This window comes from Physeter macrocephalus, chromosome 10 (assembly GCF_002837175.3).
Source record: "Physeter macrocephalus isolate SW-GA chromosome 10, ASM283717v5, whole genome shotgun sequence".
NCBI lineage: Eukaryota > Metazoa > Chordata > Mammalia > Artiodactyla > Physeteridae > Physeter > Physeter macrocephalus.
In genome coordinates, this window is record NC_041223.1 from 70,172,271 (window position 1) to 70,191,377 (window position 19,107).

Sequence of the window (19,107 nt, forward strand, 5' to 3'; positions counted from 1 at the left end):
ATTTTCAAAGCCAGAATTCTCTCATCTTCTATTCTGGGAATGCTATTTCAGTTGTACATCTGAATTTAAAAAAAAACAACAAAAAACACATTTACTGATAGATAATGGATTTAGAGAGTGGCTAATTGGTCACATGCCATTGTTGGGAAACTGTGTTCTGATTGGTTTGTGAAGGAACTCTTGAAAATTAGCCTACTAGAGACTAATGTATTTATTTTTAGAGGTACAGGTTTTAAGTATGTGTATTTAAACAAATTTTCATGATCTGAATTTTATATATGTATATGCATATATATGTGAGTATATGCAGCAGTGTATATTCTTCTGCTAATACAGTGAGAAATCCAAACAGGTCACCTAGTAGATTGAATATCTGATAGGATTTCTATATCAAATAGCACAGATTAACCAAACATGTATTTATATTCACCCGAGTTTTAATGTTTTTAAACAAAGTTTCTTCCTGCAGTGCTTTTCTATATGAAATACTAGGGTCATTCTTGGGCTTCTTCCTTTATTGTTCCCAAGTTATGTAATGTATAGTGAATTTATTCAAAATGCCATTTTAGTGTCTCTTTCCTAGAGCACTTTTGTGCGTTTGAGCACAACAGAGATTAAAACATCTGGTTGCCACAGTAACTGTTGAAAAATGGAAACTGGTCAAGGTTTCACGGTGTCTGGTACAAAGCAGATCTAAAGAAAACTCCTGTGCAACTCCAAATAGTCCGACGCCTGCTCCACCAGGATTGGTGGCTCTTTTCACAAGGTGCATTGCTTTCTTCCAAACCCGTGTAAACGCAGAAGGTTTTTGCAGATGTAAGAGCAAGCTTTTGTCAGCAGTCTTTAATGGAGTTAAAATGTTTATGGTAATTGTAACCTTTTAAATGAGTTACGTGAAAAGAGCATCTCATTTTTAATACACCCAGATATTTTCTCCTTGCCTTTGTGCATTTTTCAGGACTTAATTTTCTTAATTTACCTTTTCCTTTCAATTGTAGTGAAATATAATAAGTAGATCCCATTTAGCCCCTGAACACATTACCATCTGCAGTGTCATAAAAAGTCATCTGGAAAGTCGGGGGGCCAGGGTGGAAGTCTGGAGTCAGGATTTGGGACGTCATGAAGGAAACGCTTTCTTGCTCAGCCCACTTCGTAATAACTGTCTTCTGACACTGAAGTTTTGTAGATGAGAATAAGAAAACTTTACTTTCCTGAGTTATGACATATAACTTTGCTTTGTGTTTGGAAAACGTGTGGAAGACTCAACTGCCTGGCTGGTTACATTTGCTTTCCATGAAATGCTCAGAAAATGTCAGGACATTCCTTCTCTAATTGTGTGTCAGTGCAGTATTGTAATAAAACTACTGATTTAAAATAATAGAAAGTGTATCTACTTTGTTTTCCTGGTGATGCCTTTGTGTCCCTTTATATAACCAACGCACTCGTGTCCCTTTTATTGCTGGCATCAGATCCCGCCGCTGTCTACCATACCCGTCCAAATCCACCTGGTTTTGTTGCATTCTAGAGATTAGCATGAAGACTTGGAAAATCTTCTGTTTTCCTTCCTGAGAAACCGAGAAACTTGCAAGTGAAGAATCAAATACTTCCAGATGGAGAACGTAATGTGGTAGAGAAAACCCCGGGGCTCAACCCAAAGACCAAGTCTAGGCTCTGCCTCTCGTTGCTTCTCTGTCCTCTCTAGAACTTTTCTCCCCTCCCCCATCTATAAAATGCCAGGGTTGGATCAGATGATCAAAAAGAAGCTTTTCAGGTCTGACACGATTCTTGTGTAAAAACCAGTGCTTTGTAAACATCCTGTATTCACAATAATAGCAATATGACCATTAGGGAATAGTCACCAAGCCCCAAGGTGCCCTAAAGACAACCACTCCGTGCAGGGAGTTACCATCATCAACCTCATCTGTAGCTGAGGAAGCTCTGACCCAAGGTAACATAGCTAGTTAGTTGTGAGCTGAGACCCAAGCACAGGTCTTTCTACTCCAGGTCCTGATTTACTGTGCAGTCAGTACTCCCTGAAAGGCTCTGGTACAGCCTCTGTGAGGAGGGCTGCTTCTGTGCCAGGGTCCCAAACTATTGAAGCTGTTTCTTTGGTGCTAACAGGTAATAGGCTCCAAGCACCTCTCTCCAAAATGAGATGAAGTTGGGAGCAGGAAAATAAATACATTTTTAGGACCTTATTTAACAATATTTAAATGTGAGTGACGCAGAGGCCGTGAAAAGTTTAATAATTCTCATAAAGATGCTAAATTCCAAAGATGCAGTTAGCAAGAAATAAGCGATTAACTCACACACTGGGCCAGCATTTCCTGATTGTCACATAGTTTGCTGTCAACTCTGATGCTTTGGCAGGTTATCGTCAGCCTCGGTCAATTCCAGATGTGTCCATCCCCTCCCTAGACTCAGCTGTCAGGTGACCTCCCAAGCTTCTAAGATTTCACATTTCAAAAAAATCAGCGCACAGATCTGGGGTAGCCAACTGTTTTGCCATGAAAGGTCATTTACAAAAAACTGGGTTGCCATCGTTTCGTAAAGGGAATCTTAATACCCGAAAAGGAAGTAAGGCATAATTTAGAAGAAAAGACATGCATTTACGCAGACCAAATTTTGTTTTATGAAAGTCTCACTACACCATCCTTTGCTTCTACATCTAACCCCAAACTGGTGAAAACTTTTTCATAGGCCAGTGTTGGGAATCATTGCATAGGTGAAATTCCAGATCGGGGCTTGTAAGTGGGGAGAGGGGCATGAAAACCCCAGGGAAGAAGCAGCCCCTGGTTCCATAGCTGAAGGTCGTTTTCATAGTAACTATCGTCCAGTTACCTCACAATGGTTGATTACATTGTGCTCTTGTGATCGAAGATATATAGGTGAAGAATGAAATTATCTGAATGTTTAAAAATACACAAATAGAATGAAACGCTCACCTCTTTGAGGTACAAAAATAAGCATAACCGAATATAACACGGAAAAACAATTTGGCTTTGACAGCAAGTCACACCAACAGGAGTCACCAGTTTTCACAATTTCGAAGTTGGCACATGGTCTATTTTCCCTTTAGATCGCCGCCACCGGAATGATCTTTCAAAACTGTGAAGCTGTTCTTGTTTTCCTCTCCAGTCAGAGCTCCCTGGCCCATGCCATCAGAGGCCCTGTGTGACCCAGTCTCCGCCTGTATATCCAGGTTTGGGTCTCACCGCAGTGTGACTCCTGGCTGTCCCAAATCTCCATGCTCTCTGCACCCAGGAACCTTTGGTCATGGTGCTTCTACTGTTGCTGTCAGAAAGCCCCAAACTCCCTTACCCCCAGGATCAGGGAGGCCTTCCCGCCACAGGTAGCCTCCTGGCTGTCACGCTGTGTCGTGATGGTCTCCCCTGGCTCCGTGAGCGGAGGACTCTGTCATACACCGCACAGGGCTCGGCAACAGTGGGCACCCGGCAGGAATTAGGGCGGGAGGTTCGCATGCCTTTTTGTACCTGCTGTTGAGACTCAGTCAAGATGTGGGAACTATGCTCGATATTTTCTTTTTTTTTTTCTTTTGGCCGCATGCAAGGTCTTAGTTCCCTGGCCAGGGCTCAAACCCATGCCCCCTGCAGTGGAAGCATGGAATCTTAACCACTGGACTGTCAGGGAAGTCCCTATACTTAATATTTTGTAATAACCTATAAGGGAAAAGAATCTAAAAAAGTATATATACATACAATGTTGTGTTAGTTTCAGGTGTACAGCACAGTGATTCAGTTATAAATATATCACTCTGCTGTACACCTGAAACTAACACAACATTGTAAATCAACTGTGCTTCAATTAAAAAAAAAAAAAAAAAGATGTGTTTGCTCTTGTCTCCCTCAGTTTAGCTATATAGGAACAGAAAATGTTTTTGTCCCTTTAGCCTTCTCATCATCCTAGAAGCACTGATAACATCTCTCGTTTCTTGAGAATTTCTTCACAGCCCATCTCTGATGCATCGTGTATTTAATCCTGATTAGCAGTGTCTTGTCTGTTCTTGCCTTTTGCACTGAAAATGAATGCTTCTGAGGGAAACTTCTCAGCAGGAAGAATCTTAAGAAAGTGCCCTGGTCTCCTCGCTGTTATATACTCTGAGGGAGGTGTGAGGGAAGCAGTGTTTTTCATCACGTCTTACTTTTCAGGGCAGTTTCACGGAGCTTGCCACATCTGAAACTAGAAGGCTCCTTCTCCCCACCCACCTGCTCCCGCCCAACTTCTGATGTTTTCAAAGAGAAGTCCTTTGGTAGCAGCTGAGGCTTTTCAGTTAGTTTTAAAAATAAGTAGCCGTCCGTGATCCCTTAGCGTGAATTGGTGCTTCTAGCCGTGTCTTTTACAGTGGGAAAGGCAAGTGAAAGATACTCTTCTCGTTGCTACTGTCGAATGCTATCTTCCAAGATCTAAAGGAATAAGAAACTTTACTGTTTCTGTAGGAGTTCTGCTTCCCCTCCGAAGGCCATTAGGGGAGCATTGTATAGCTTTCATCTACAGCATAAACACACACTGGAGGTGAGAGCCACAGAGACCCCAACCGAACAGCAGCACAACCAAAACTTTCCTATAATAAATTTTCTTGAAAATTCTGCATGTGGGTAGAAACCAGACACCTGGACACATCACATACAGTTGGGATGATGCAGCAGGTGGAACGTGGTCTAGACCTTGGTGGGTGGGTGGGGTGAATGGGGAGGGGGAGGTGTGGACAGAGAACGGGTGCCGGGGAGGATGCTTTCCGGGGGTGTGTCTAGAGCTTGTGTGCAGGGCAGTGTTAGGAAATATGGCTGTCCTCACTCCATCCTAAGCTCACCAACCACCTACCCACCGCTGGTCCCTTGATCTCCTTCCAGCGATTGACCCATTTCTCTCTGTTCCCCTTTCCTTCGGAATTCCTAGAAGAAGGTGATCGCACTCACTTGCCCCTTTTTTCCTCATCTCTCTTGAACCCACTGCCAACAGGCTCTAGTCCCTGCTGAGACCGCCCGTCACCACCACCAGTGCCTCTACAGGTCACATCCGCTCTCTGAATTGACCCATCAGCACCATCAGTGTTTCCGTTTCTCTCTGTTTTGTTTTATTTTGTTACTTTTTTTTTTTGGTCATGCCAGTGCATTATGCGGGATCTTAGTTCCCTGCCCAGGGATGGAACCCACACCCCCTGCAGTGGAAGCGCGGAGCCTTAACCACTGGACCGCCAGGGAGGTCCCTGTTACTTCTCTTTAATGGGAAATTTCCTACATATACACAAATAAGGAAAATGGTAAAATGAACAACCCCATCTACCCAGATTCAGCAATGATCAGTGTGGCAGTTCCTGTTTATTTTATATACCAACTAGCCCCCCACCCTCCATTACACACGTGCGTGTACACACACAACACAAACAAGATTTTTTTTTTTTTTTTTACTGTACGCGGGCCTCTCACTGCTGTGGCCTCTCCCGTCGCGGAGCACAGGCTCCGGACGCCCAGGCTCAGCGGCCACGGCTCACGGGCCCAGCCGCTCCGCGGCACGTGGGATCCTCCCGGACCGGGGCACGAACCCGTGTCCCCTGCATCGGCAGGCGGACTCTCAACCACTGCGCCACCAGGGAAGCCCACACACGATTATTTTTAAACAAATCACAAACTACTCCCTCCTTGTTGAACCCTTTCTGTTCTTGGCTTCCAGGCCACCATAGTTTCTTGGCTTTCTTGCCTTCCACCCACAGTTCTCTCTTGCTGAGCCCTCTTTACCTTCTCAACCTTTGCATGTGGTAGTGACCCAGGCTCAGTCCACTGGCCTCTGTGTACACTCTCTAAGAGATCTCTCCTACTCTCTGAACACTAATACCATCTGCACACAATTTCCAAACCTATTTCTAGCCTGGATCTCTCTCGTGAATTCTAGACTCAGCTATTCAACTGACAGCTTGACATCTTCACTTGGATGCCTAATGGTCACCTGAAGCTTAATACGCCCCAGACTGAACTTTCCTCCTCCTGTAGACTTCCTTCTCTTACCACAGGCTTCTCAGAGGGCTCAGTTCATGGCAGTTGCGCTTTTCCAGTTGCCTGAGAATCATCCTTGATTCTTTTTTTTTTTTTTGCGGTACGCGGGCCTCTCGCTGCTGTGGCCTCTCCCGTTGCGGAGCACAGACTCCGGACACGCAGGATCAGCGGCCACGGCTCACGGGCCCAGCAGCTCCACGGCATGTGGGATCCTCCCGGACCGGGGCACGAACCCGTGTCCCCTGCATCGGCAGGCGGACTCTCAACCACTGCGCCACCAGGGAAGCCCAATCCTTGATTCTTTTCTTCCTCTGACACTTCACATCCAATCAATCCACCAGCAGATGCCAGCGGCACTACCTTCAAACTGTAACCAGAATTTAACTACTTCTTACCCTCTTCAAACCTCTCGTCTCATCTCTTGCCTGGATTATTGCAATAGCCTCCTGACTGGTCTCCCAGTTTTCACTCTCCCTCATCACCTTCTCAATCCCGTCTCCCCACAGCTGTCTGTAGTATTTTTTAGACCATGTCACTCAACTACTCAAAACCTTCCAGGGCCTTCCACCTCATTCAGGATTAAATGCTAAATGCACATTGTCATCCAGCCAGGACTACATAACCTGGCCTCCAGCCGACTCTCTCTCATCTCTTGTTCACTCTGCTGATCGATTCTGGCCCCTTTGCAGTTTCTCCAACTTGCCAAGCATGCTCTGACTTTAAGGACTTGGTACTTTCTTTTCCCTTTACCTGAAATGCCCTTCCCCTCGATATCCATAAGTCTCACCCTCATTTCATTCGAGTCTCTAGACAAATGCCGCCTCATCAAAAAGGACTTCCTGACCATCCCATCTAATATGCCACTCCCATCACCGTCTACCTTCTTACCCGAATTTATTTTTCTGCAAGCGTTATGATCTAACTTATATGTTTGCTTGTTTGCCTGTTGTCTAACTCTCTCTAGAATGTAAGTTCCATGGGAACTGAGGATTTGATTTCATTCATTGCTGTATTTCCAGCACCTAGGCCAGTCTGGCACAAAGTGTAGGAGCTCAGTAAATATTTCTAGAATCTATAAATGAACTCGGGTTACATAGATAGGCTGGGGACAGATTATGAAGGGATTTGAATGTCTGACTAAGAAGTTAAGCTAAATTTGGTCAACAATAAAGAGCTATTGAAAGCTTTTTTGTTGTTGTTGCACTGCCTGGCTTGCAAGATCTTAGTTCCCTGACCAGGAATTGAACTCGGGCCCTGGGCAGTGAGATCACAGAGTCCTAACCACTGGACCGCCAGGGAATCCCCTATTGAAAGCTTTTAAACAAGGGAGTTTTTGGGTGAAATAAGCTGGTAATAATCTGTCGAAGGTGGCCAGTTGGGAGGCTATTGTAATAATCCAGGTGAGAGGTAAAGAACCCAGGATAGAGTGGCACCTACCAAAATCGAGGAGATTGGATGTGACAGGCATTCAGGAGGGAGAATCATCAAGATTCAGCAATCAGTTGAGAAACCAAGTTTACCTTCAAGGGTTTGAGCCGAGGTGGGGTGACGGTGGTGCCCTTAACAAAGCAGAGAAGTGACCAGGGAGAGCTGATTTGGGGTTGGGATAAGGAAGGGGCCTCTGGGCGTGATGAGCGGGAGGTGCTGTCAGGAGGCTCAGATGGAATTGTCCAAAGAGAGGGCAGAAATTTAGAACTGGAGCTTGGACAGTCAGACCACTAGCAGGATTTTAAATTCGCACACACAATAGTGATGGTGAAAACAGTGTGTGTAGAAGGTTTGGAGTACAAGAGGGTCAGAGACCCCAATGATAGTGGGTAAGAGAGAAAAAAAAACAAAACAAAACTAGGAAAGAAAGTAAGGCATCAAGAAGTAAGAAGAGGCTCAAGAAGGTACAGCCCACAGTCGATAAGAGAGAAATGTTTCTTTTTTTTCCCTTTGCCAAAAATATATTTATTGACCATTCAAAGATGAAAAATGCTGAAAGTAGTAGCCTTGACTTTTTCATGTCATTACAAATACTGCTTCTTTGAAACCTGGCGCTCATCCATTTAGCCCCATCTGTGTGTTTTTTTGGTTTTTTTCTGAGAGACTTCAGGGCTTTACACTCAAGTCTCCTTAACAAGTCACACAAAACCTCCTGGTCCTGGTCCGAGAGAGAGAAATGTCTCTTGCTAGAGAGGGCAGGAAATAGTTCTGATTGTCCAGAGACTAAGAGAGTCAAGGGCTGAGAAAAGGGCCTTGAATTGGGTTTCTAGGTGACCTTCAGAAAGATGATGCTGGTGGCTGAGGTGAAGGGAAAAACCAGAAAAAATAGGAGGAAATGGAGGTGTTGGGGTGAGGGACTTCATCTGTGTCAACAGGTGAATTTACTATTCCCAAGAGTAGTGGTTACGCAGGGCACGTTCACTTTGTGATGCTACGGCTAGTGGACGCGAGCATCTGTTGTACATGAAGGCAGAGGCTTAGCGCCACCCGCTAAAGCCCTCACCGGCCTCCCAGGAGGCCCCTTCTGATCAGCCACAGCGGCCGTGTGCACAGCAGCTCCACGAGCTCTCTGTCCAGGCTGGGCGGAGTCATGCTGCACAGCTGGCCTCTCACCCAGTTTCCACGGTGGAGCATCTGTACATCATGGTCCTTGATGTTGGTCATTGTGCTTTTGCCTGCAGGAACCCAGAGGCAGCTCTCAGCTGGAGGCCACAGCCTATGCCCCACCTGGCCACCCTGAGGGCCAGGACAGCAGGGTGTCTTGAAACAGTGACTGGGAAGCTGTCACCCACGGCTGATGAACTATTGTGATGGTCTTCATTTTAGGTATAAGGAGACTGTTTTAAAAATACACCTGGGGCTTCCCTGGTGGCGCAGCGGTTGCGCGTCCGCCTGCCGATGCAGGGGAACCGGGTTCGCGCCCCGGTCTAAAAAAAAAAAAAAAAAATACACCTGCATTCTCCACATCAGGGCTTCTCATTATTTGGAAATAGTTGACATAAAAATAATCCGATTGGATTCAAAGTCTATTTGTTTTATCATAAGAAACATCAGCAAGAAATCACATTTGTACGTAGAAATGAAAAAGAGCAGAGACTGTTGGTTCCTTAAATATAATTTCAGCTGTCGACATTTTGAAAGGTTTCCAAAGAATGGTTTTAATTTTTTTATTTCTAACATGTGCAGTTTCTCGTTGATAATGACTACCAAGAATTTGAAGAGATTATCATTTAAAAGTCTTCAAAAAGACACGTGCACCCCAGTGTTCATTACAGCACTATTTACAATAGGCAGGTCATGGAAGCAACTTAAATACCCATCGACAGATAAATGGATAAAGAAGATGTGGTACATATATACAATGGAATATTACAGCCATAAAAAGGAACGAAATTGGGTCATTTGTAGAGACACGGATGGACCTAGAGACTGTCATACAGAGTGAAGTAAGTCAGAAAGAGAAAAACAAATATCGTATATTAATGCATATATGTGGAATCTAGAAAAATGGTACAGATGAACTGGTTTTCAGGGAAGAAGTAGAGACACAGATGTAGAGAACAAGCATATGGACACCAAGGGGGGAAAGCGGTGGGGAGCTAGTGGTTGTGGTGGGATGAACTGGGAGATTGGGATTGACATGTATACACTAATATGTATAAAATGGATAACTAATAAGAACCTGCTGTATAAAAAAATAAATTAAATAAAATTCAAAAAAAATTTTTTTAAATATAAAATAAGCTTACTATTAATAAATGTTAAGAAAGCTACAAAGTACACTACAAAGATAAAACAATAGATAACTAATAAGAACCTGCTGTATAAAAAATAAATTTTAAAAAAATCTAAAAAAATAAATAAATAAAAGGTCTTGATTAGGATTCGAGGACAGCATTTGAAGCATTAAAACTGATATTAAAAAAGTCATGTCCATAGAAGAAAGCTCAAATTTCTTGTTTAACATTTTGAAAAGATTTTATTTTGAAGTTTCACACAAAGCTATATCTTCCCTGGGACTTTGTATTTTACTTTTCTTTAGATCAAAATTTCATAATATTAAAAAATATAATGGACTTTCCACCCCCAAGACCCATAAAGACACCCTAAATCTCTAGTTTACCCCAGGGTACTCTTCAAAGAGTGTCATGTTTTGAGTTTGCCGTGATGAGAAAAAGGCTGGGGAGTGTTGTTCTAATGACCCAGGGTTGGAGATTGGCAAGGTGAAAACAGAAGAAGTTTGAAAAAGTGAGGGATTTTACTCCTGTCAGGCGAGGATGATGACCTGGGGAATGAGAAAGAGTAAGGAGACCAGATCCCAGGATCAAGTAGGCCTGGCTCCAAAAAGCTAAGAAAGAAGGGAACTGAGAATGACAAGGCACTGTTTTCCGTCTCTCTTACTCCTGTATTTCCTTTGCTGCCTCATCCCAGTTTCAGGACTTTTTTTTGTTAAAAAATGACAGAAAAACAAACTTACCTACTCTAGATAACTGAATAGTCCAGAAGGCAGGTATGACTTCAGGAATGGCTTGATCTAGGAGCTTTCCATCGCTCAACTCCTAGCATCATTGAGCTTCATATGGTAGCCCATGGTTTCTCCAGATCGCAATTCACATCTATCATAAAGAGTAAATATCTCTCTACCAACAGTCCCAGCAAAAGTTTTGTTACATCTCATTGCATCTGGTTGGGTCATTTGCCCATTCCTGAGCTGGTCCCTGTGACCAGGGAATGTAATGTCCTCTTATGGCTGGTGCCCATCACTCTAGTGGAGAATGGAACCAACTCTCCCAATATTTCCTTTCTTTACTTACTTTTATTATTTCTTATTTCTTTTTATTATTTCTTTACTTACTTTTCTTTAAAGCCAGTTACCTGAGCTTTACTCATACAGTAGAGATAGTCCAGATATTAAGTAACTCATAGGCAAGGGTGCTGACCAGTCAGAACAGCTCTGGAGCAGCATATCTGAGGTTCCCTGCCAAGCCAGGTGTTAACCCTCTCTGGTTGCTAGTTTGGGGGGAGGTCTGGGGGTGCCGAGGAAGAGGCAGGATAGCTGGGAGGAGAAAGATGCTTACAGGGTGTGGTTAGGGAAGTGGCTGTTTTCCAACTTGTCTTCAACTGACACTGGCTTTCAATATTTACAAGCAGTGTTACTATATCATGAAGGTTAGCACTGCTTGTATTCCAACTATTCTTGTGTGCGTTTAATCCTTTCTGCCACCACAGATAGACCATCCCCCTAAAGTCTGGGAAGAGGGCTTGTTTCTGAATCTCCTATAGCAACCAACCAGGTACATTCGTCCATTCACTTATTCACTCGACAAGCATTTCTTGAGCCCAACAAATAGTAGGTCCTGAATGATTTTATTTGAATGAATGCAATAGTTTCCTTTAAAAGGGTTGCATAGGAAGTGTTACGGTTGGAGAAAGATCATTTTGTTTAAGGAGAAGAGGTAAGTGGAAAGTTTGAGGAAACTGACAACAGTTTATGATAATAAACAGAATCGACTTTCCTCGGAACAGTGACAGAGGTTTTCACAAAGCTTGTCCTGGTTACAAATATGTTACCCCAGATATCTTGTTGATGGGACCCAGGGAAGGGTGGGCCAAAGGGAAGACGCTGCCCCGGGGTGAGAACAGAGATGCTGTCCATGGGGCAGGAGAAAAGTAATGACATGCAGGAGGCTGGATGGATGACACTTGGGGAAGACAGAGTGATCACCTGGACCCTGATCACCTCCTGGGATCTTCCCGGAGAAAAGAAAAGCAAAAGACTGAGTTTGAGCTGGAAGTTGCCTTTGGAAGCATCTGGTCCCATTTTAGAGATGAGCAAGGTGAGACCCAAAATCCGAGGTGTCTCTCTTTTTTTAAAATTAATTAATTTATTTTTATTTTTGGCTGCGTTGGGTCTTCGCTGCTGCGCGCGGGCTTTTCTCTAGTTGCGGCGAGCGGGGGCTACTCTTCGTTGCGGTGCGCGGGCTTCTCACTGCGGCGGCTTCTCTTGTTGCAGAGCACGGGCTCTAGGCGCGTGGGCTTCAGTAGTTGTGGCACACGGGCTCAGTAGTTGTGACTCCCGGGCTCTAGAGCGCAGGCTCAGTAGTTGTGGTGCACGGGCTTAGTTGTTCCATGGCACGTGGAGATCTTCCCGGACCAGGGCTCGAACCCGTGTCCCCTGCATTGGCAGGCGGATTCTTAACCACTGCGCCACCAGGGAAGCCCCCTGAGGTGTCTTTAACGAGGTTGCTCAGCTGGCCCCTGACTTCCTTAATTCTCAGCTTACTTGGCATTTCTCCCCGAGGAGATAAAAATGGGCATGAAAGAAAGTTGCCTCCAATTAGGCAGACGATGTGACCTTTCACAAAGCCCATAAGTAGCCCAGAGGTGACTGCCCTTTACCCTCTTATCATCCTGGAGCCTGAGCGACCTGGGGCGCCCGTGTGCATGTGGGCAGCACTGGTGCACACACCCGCCTCCAAGGCTTAGATGTTCATCCAAGGCCAAGCAAAGACCGCAGGCATCGCTGACAGGAGTTGCGTAACCCACAAGCACACGTCTACTTAGAAAAGTTTGATTTTGACTGCCATAGAAGGCAAAACATCTTAAAATGAAGTTGAGCTATCTTTGGGTAGGATGCAAAACCGCCCATGGGTATATCACATCAGAAACGATGTGTAATTCCTTCCAGTCCCTCAACTCAAAAAAGATGAACAGATTTAACTGATGCGTCCTAAAAATAAATAAATAAATAAGATCTGCTTTGAGCTTGATATCAAGTATAGAAGTTTCGGGGTCTCTTTTTTGGGAGGGGGTGGGGGGCATTCGGGGGATTGTGAGGTGAAGGACAGTGGGGGAAATTTTTTTTTCAGTGTAAAGACTAAATTATAACGAGGCTATTTTAGCTCTGAGCATTTTCTGCTGGGAATAATAAGATTACTAAAGGTCACAGAAACAAGGTTGGCTTGGAAAAAAAATTATGAATGGTGCTTAGATCATCACACATATGCCCGAGGAGGTTTCTTCTTCTGAGGTGGGAACCAACACTCCTTTTCTAAACCTGTAATTTCAGTAACAAAACGAGTCAAACCCAGAGCTGACCTGACTCTCGGGACTCAGAGTTGGAGGCATAGTATCTGCCTTGGGGGGTGACTGCATGTGGATGCAAACCCAGGGGGGCTTGGACCCAGGCAGGCGGTTTCAAGTCTCCCCCACCAGTCTCCAGGTTCCAGAGCCTCCGATGGAGGAGGTGGCCCTGTGGTCTGTGTCACACAGTGTCCCTCTGGTGGCCAGTGCCACATCAACTCCCCCCTTCTTTGGGGGGACAGCTGAGCTTTCATTTATTACATAACAGTATATTCTGGATAGAAGCAAAATGTCCTTTGCGGGTCATCCACTATAAAGACTGGCAAATTACTAAATTAATTTTGTTGTATGAGTACCTCCTTACACCCACCCTTTGGAGTGAAAGTTTATTCTTTTAGTTCTCTTTCGTCTTTTTCTGAAAAGAGATTTAATGTGTTACTGTGGTGCAGAAAATCAATGCTTTGAAATCAGTGGTGATTTTTTCAGGCTGTTTGAAATTATTCACATGACTGGCTAAGCTTGCTGCTGATAGAAAAACAGAGTTTTGTTGCAGAGGAAATCTTCGAGTTTGAAACATCGCTGTGTGATTCAGTGTGACTTTCTTTTTAGAACTTGAATATTTATTCCATAGCAGTAAATGATTCAATCCAGGCAGCGGTCCTTTAATCCTCATATGCGCTGGAGGCTCTGGTGTGTGTAAATCTGAACTAGCTGTCAGCTTGGCCCTTAGAAGCTTACAAAAGTGCATGCGTACGGCAAGGATGTGGAGAAAGGGAAACCTTGTGCCCTGTTGGTGGGAATGTACATTGGTGTGGCCACGGTGGAAAACAGTATAGAGGTTCCTCAAAAAAACTAAAAATAGAGCTACCATATGATCCAGTAATACCACTCCTGGGCATATATCTGGAAATAACAAAAAAACTAATTTGAAAAGATACATGCACCCCAATGTTCACAGCAGCACTATTTACAGTAGCCAAGACATGGAAGCAACTTAAATGATGTGGTATACACAGACACAGACACACACACACACACACACACACACACACACACTGGAATATTACTCAGCCATAAAAAAGAATGAAATAATGCCATTTGCAGCAACATGGATGGACTTGGAGGGTATTATGCTTAGTGAAATAAGTCAGCAGAGAAAGACAAATACTCTATGTTATCACTTATATGTGAAATCTTAAAAATAAATCAAATTAGTGAATGTGATGAAAAAGAAACAGACTCACAGATATAGAGAACTAGTGGTTACCAGTGGAGAGAGAGAAGGAGGGTAGGGAATTAAGAGGTACAAACTACTACGTATAAAATAAATTAGCTACAGAGATATATTGTACAACATGGGGAATATAGCCAATATTTTATAATGACTATAAATGGAGCACATCCTTTAAAAATTGTGAATCACTATGTTGTACACCTGAAACTTATATAATATTGTAAATCAACTCTACCTCAATAAAGAAAATAATAAATATTATTTAAACAGTGAATGTGTGGGACTTCCCTTGTGGTCCAGTGGGTAAGACTCCACGCTCCCAGTGCAGGGGGGCCCGGGTTCAATCCCTGATGGGGGAACTAGATCCCGCATGCGGCAACTAAGAAGCCTGCATGCTGCAACTAAAAGATCCTGCGTGCCACAACTAAGACCTGGTGCGGCCAAAATAAATAAAATAAAATAAATAAATAAACATCGAATGTGTATGAGGGCTGAGGGTCAGGGTGGGGATGGACAGCTAATATATATTGCACAGTTGAATGATGATACCAGGCAGGAGAAGCGTGAGGTATGAGGGTACAAATTGCTATGGAGGTTTGAGAGAGGCTGAAGAGGGTCTCTGGCTGGCTTTGGGACACTGCTTCCTGGGAGAAAAGGCCATAAGCCAGAGCAAACACTGGTGAGAAATTTCTAGTGAGCAAACCGCATCCAACCTGTGCCTGAAACCTGGCAGCAGCTCTGGGAGCGGTCATCGTTGCCCAGGGAAGTAGACTGGGGCTCAGAGAAGCGGAGTGACTTGCCCAAGGTCATGTGGTCTGGAGCGGGGGAGCTGGGCCTTGAGCCCTCATTCTCTTTCTCCCCATGGCCTTGTGGTGCCATTCGATGTGGGTCTTCGCGGCGGGGCATATTCTGGTCACTTTTGCTGGTGGACAGAGACACATTTTAGGGGCACTCAGGACTGCATGAGCAAAGGCACATGGCCGGAGACACTGAATTCCACAAGTTCAGGGCCAGGCTTGGAGCCAAGGGTGGACCTTAAAAAATAAAAGACACCGTTCTTTTCCTGGAACTTACCCCACGGCTGAGAAGATAAGGTACCCAGTAGGAAAACCCTGGAAAATGATTTGTGGCAACTTGTAAACAGGAGTATTGATTCACATCTGTCACCAGCTCACCTAGTCAGTCCTGGCAGGAAGCGGTGCCTTCCCCCGAGAGGCCTGAGTTCTTCTGATGCTACAGCAAACCCCTGTCCCAAATACTAGCGCCAAGCAGATGGTTGGGCCCTGTCCTGTCTGTCCTCACAGAGGAGCCTCAGTCCTGGCCAGCTGTCAGGCAGGGACCCACTCCCAGGAGCCTCCCCCACCTCTGCCCTGGGCCCACATCATACCCACCATTTCCAGGGCCCTGCTCACCCCTCCGGTGCCACTGTGGGCATTAGAGAAACTGCCTCCCGGTAGAGCTTCCTAAGCCGAGAGTGCACCGGCTCTCAGCCCAGTCGGGCCACCAACAGCCCACCATCGGGCTGGCCTGGTCCCCCCGGCTCTCAGCTCTCCCTGGAGCCAGCCAATACCCTGCAAACTGGCTCACTGTTTCAGCTGTCCTGGGACCAGTGTTTTCCCAACACCCAGCCCTTCAACATCCCAGCTAAGAATTTGGATTGGACTGTGATTCCTAAAACTTCTAGCTCTGGTGACCACTCTGGAGAGAGCCTCTGGGGTGTTGGGGAAGGAAGGGTGGCCACCAAATAGACGGAAACCAGGAGCCAGCCCCCGTTCACCTGCAGCCTTGTTTCAGCTGCACCAAATCACAGTTCAGCCAGTCGGCCATAAGTCACCCCCCGGGCGAACGAACCTCCAGAAAATCCATCCCCCAACATTGTCACTAAACACACGCTCGACGAACGCTGCTCAGATAAATTATCAGAAGCAGACGAGATGCCCAAGAAAATGTCAGGGATGTTCTCTAACTCAGACAATCTCTTGGGGCAACCGGGACTGTGGGTGATGTGTGTTCTAGAGAGAAGCATCTCCTTCCAGCCTGCAGCCCAGAGACCGCCTTTCTCCTTCACGCCACAGGTACATTTTGCTTTATTGGCAGAGACATTCCTGAGAAGTCAACGGTTTGAATTTTGATAAAAACCGATCACGTATAATATGTTTATAACGTGTTCAGAGAGAGCTAAATATTTAGCCCATCACAGTGAAGAACCTTCTCCTTGGAGGGAATTTTATGTCAACTCCTAAACCGGGATCTTAACCAGGAGGCTATAAATGAGCTCCAAAGATCCCTGCTTTCCAGGGAGATTATAGGCAAAATTTGTGTAGATGTACATTATTTTCTGGAATGAGGGTCCAGAGATTCTGCCTAATTAATTCTCAAAGAGTTCTACAATCCAAAAAGCTCAGGGAGCAGAAGCAGTCTGGAGACAAGTTTGGAGATGGGGTGTTTGCGTCCACCAGTCCAAGCAGTCAGAACTGCCCCTTGCATGGACTACTGCCATGAAGTAGTTCTGCACAGGTGACTCCCTTATTCTGGGCACGTAGCAAGTTGTCAGACCTGTTTGTGTGCCTTTGTAAAGACGACAGAGAAGGAATCCTGGACACAAAGCTGACTTTGCCTCCTGTTTCCAAATGGAAGGACCAAGCCACACGCATCACATAGGGTCACACCACGCAGCGCCCCTCTTGGATGTGAAGGTGATGCGTCTGTCAGTACAAAGCTACAGCGTGGCTAGTTTTACACTGCTGGCCCAGAGCCAGCCCGGGATGTGGGCTTCCTAGAAGGGCCCAGTCCAGGGTCGCGCTGTCCTGAGGAGTCTGTTTTGGGCTCCAGCTGTCCTGCCCACCTTGGCCCATCCTCTGAGGTTGGAGGTGCAGGGCCCCAGCCCTTTTTCTCCCTCCTTTTTTGCCTCTTCCATGCAAGGATAGCATATTCAGCAAGGCTGGTCAGCATCTTTGCTGGACGTTGTCATTAAGTAACCGGTGGGTTGCTAGATTTCAGCATCACACTGGCTCCTAAAGGACTATTCACTGGGCAACAAATGTTGAGGCCGATACTGTGATGGCCGGTAATGCAAAGAATGGGGGAAGTGGGTGATTTATTTATAGGTGTCCAAATACCTCCTCACTGGGATTTCAGAGTTATTGTTTCTTTGCCTTCCAGGCCAAGTGCTTGTTCATGAGCTTTGCCCAGTAAGTCACCACCCCAAGGGGCCAGGGGGGGTGAGGGGTGGAGCTCCAGGACCCTCCGGGGATTGCTGGGCTCTCTTGCTAGTGTTTCTGAATGAAAAATGGAGGCTCCTTTATTTTCCTAGGTTCTTAGGGGTGAGCTATGGGGCCACGGCTGGCCTCCAACACCCAACTGTGAACGCTGGGTTCAGTGTCGTCCTGCACCTTGAAGATTTCCATTGCTGTCCTTCTCCATCCATCCCAAGCGGGAAGAGGTGAGCCTGACGCACTGGCCACCGTGTCTGCAGTGACTTGTAAGGAAGCGCTCAGTCCTTCCTTCCCACCCCACCTTCTACATGATGCAGATCCTGCCCAGGAAACGATCCTCAGAGAACAGTCTTGACGGAGATAACCAGGCTCCGCTTGTGTCCTTTAGACAACCCCACGACATAAAGCCTTTCCCTTGCCAACGCACATGCTCTGATGTTTTTTTGTTGTTCATGATTTCGGAGATTTAAAAATGTCAAAGAGATTCTGGCTGTAAATGTCCCCACAGTGATTTTGTCATTTTGTAGAGGAGAGAAAGCAAGCTTCGCGGCCACCCGGTTCAGAATAGAGCAAGCTGCAGGACCCAGCCCCTCCTTTCACAAACCCTTCCTACCGCACCCCCATCCTATTCATATTCTGATCTTCCACACACTTCAAAAGATGTTATTTCAAACGTTCCTGCCAAAGAGAATATCTTTCTCGTGTTTTCAGAGCCTGCCTTCAAAGGACTTAATCTGCATCGGGGGCCGCTGGCTGCAGATGTGAGTGAGGGAAGCGACAGAATCATACACAATGTGGCGGAGCTGGGGCTGGGAGAGTGGGGAGGGGCGGGCTCAGGCTTCATCGGCCGGCCCCCTGCCTGCAACTCCAAAGCCGCCAGGCCAGCCAGGGGGGCCGGCTGGTCCAAGGTGTCACAGCCCAGCGAGCGGAAGATCCCACCCTCCTGACTCGAGGCAGGGCTCTGGCCCCTGTACCACCCAGCCTCCCACAGCGGACTGTGCCTTTGCACAGTCCGGCGGGGGGCACAATAACACCGGGTGCAGGAGCTCACTCAGGCCTTCCTAATTCAGTGCTCCAGGTCACTCAATCAAGGTTAAGACAAAGGCTTCCCTTGCACGCAGCGGGTAGGCGTCGGTTTGCTGGCAAATTAATCAAATAACAAGAATTGATGGAGAACTTAAAAAAATAATCTGAGAAGCCTAACTCAGTCATTCTTTTGAAAGCATTTGTTGATGGTCTACTGTGTGTCAGTTGATGGAGGTAGCGACACACATCCCTGTTCTTAAGGAGGGAAGCAAACAAATGAACAGGCAAACACCATATGAGTGCTTAAATGCTACACGGGAGAGTTAGGGGTGCCGAGGGAGGAGGTGGGTAGGGCACTAACATCGGACTTGGGGAGCCGGGGATCTTCACCGTCTTCCCAGGGGACGCTGTGTCGAAGCTGAGACCTGAAAGATGAAAGTGAAGAGGTGCTTTGGAAAAATCATGCTCAGCTGCAACATGGGAAATGGATGGGGCTGCCGAGAAAGGAGGTGGGGAGACCGTGGGAAGGCACGGCAGACTCCCCCCTCCA

The 19,107-nt window shown here is 46.0% G+C and overlaps 1 protein-coding gene across 2 annotated transcripts in view; it reads left to right on the forward strand.

Annotated features, from left to right (window-relative positions):
• RNGTT (RNA guanylyltransferase and 5'-phosphatase) overlaps window positions 1–17,945 on the forward strand; it is a 285,456-nt gene extending 267,511 nt beyond the window's left edge. Inside the window, exons 15-17 of one of the 2 annotated variants that reach the window (XM_028494653.2) lie at window positions 16,333–16,391; window positions 17,479–17,507; window positions 17,630–17,700. In XM_028494653.2, the coding sequence (XP_028350454.1) occupies window positions 16,333–16,391; window positions 17,479–17,497 (78 nt within the window). In that variant the 3' untranslated portion in view covers window positions 17,498–17,507; window positions 17,630–17,700. Of the gene's footprint in view, window positions 1–16,332; window positions 16,392–17,478; window positions 17,508–17,629 lie in introns of both variants that reach the window. The other variant, XM_028494651.1, reaches the window with a different exon arrangement.
• Window positions 17,946–19,107: the final 1,162 nt, after the last annotated feature.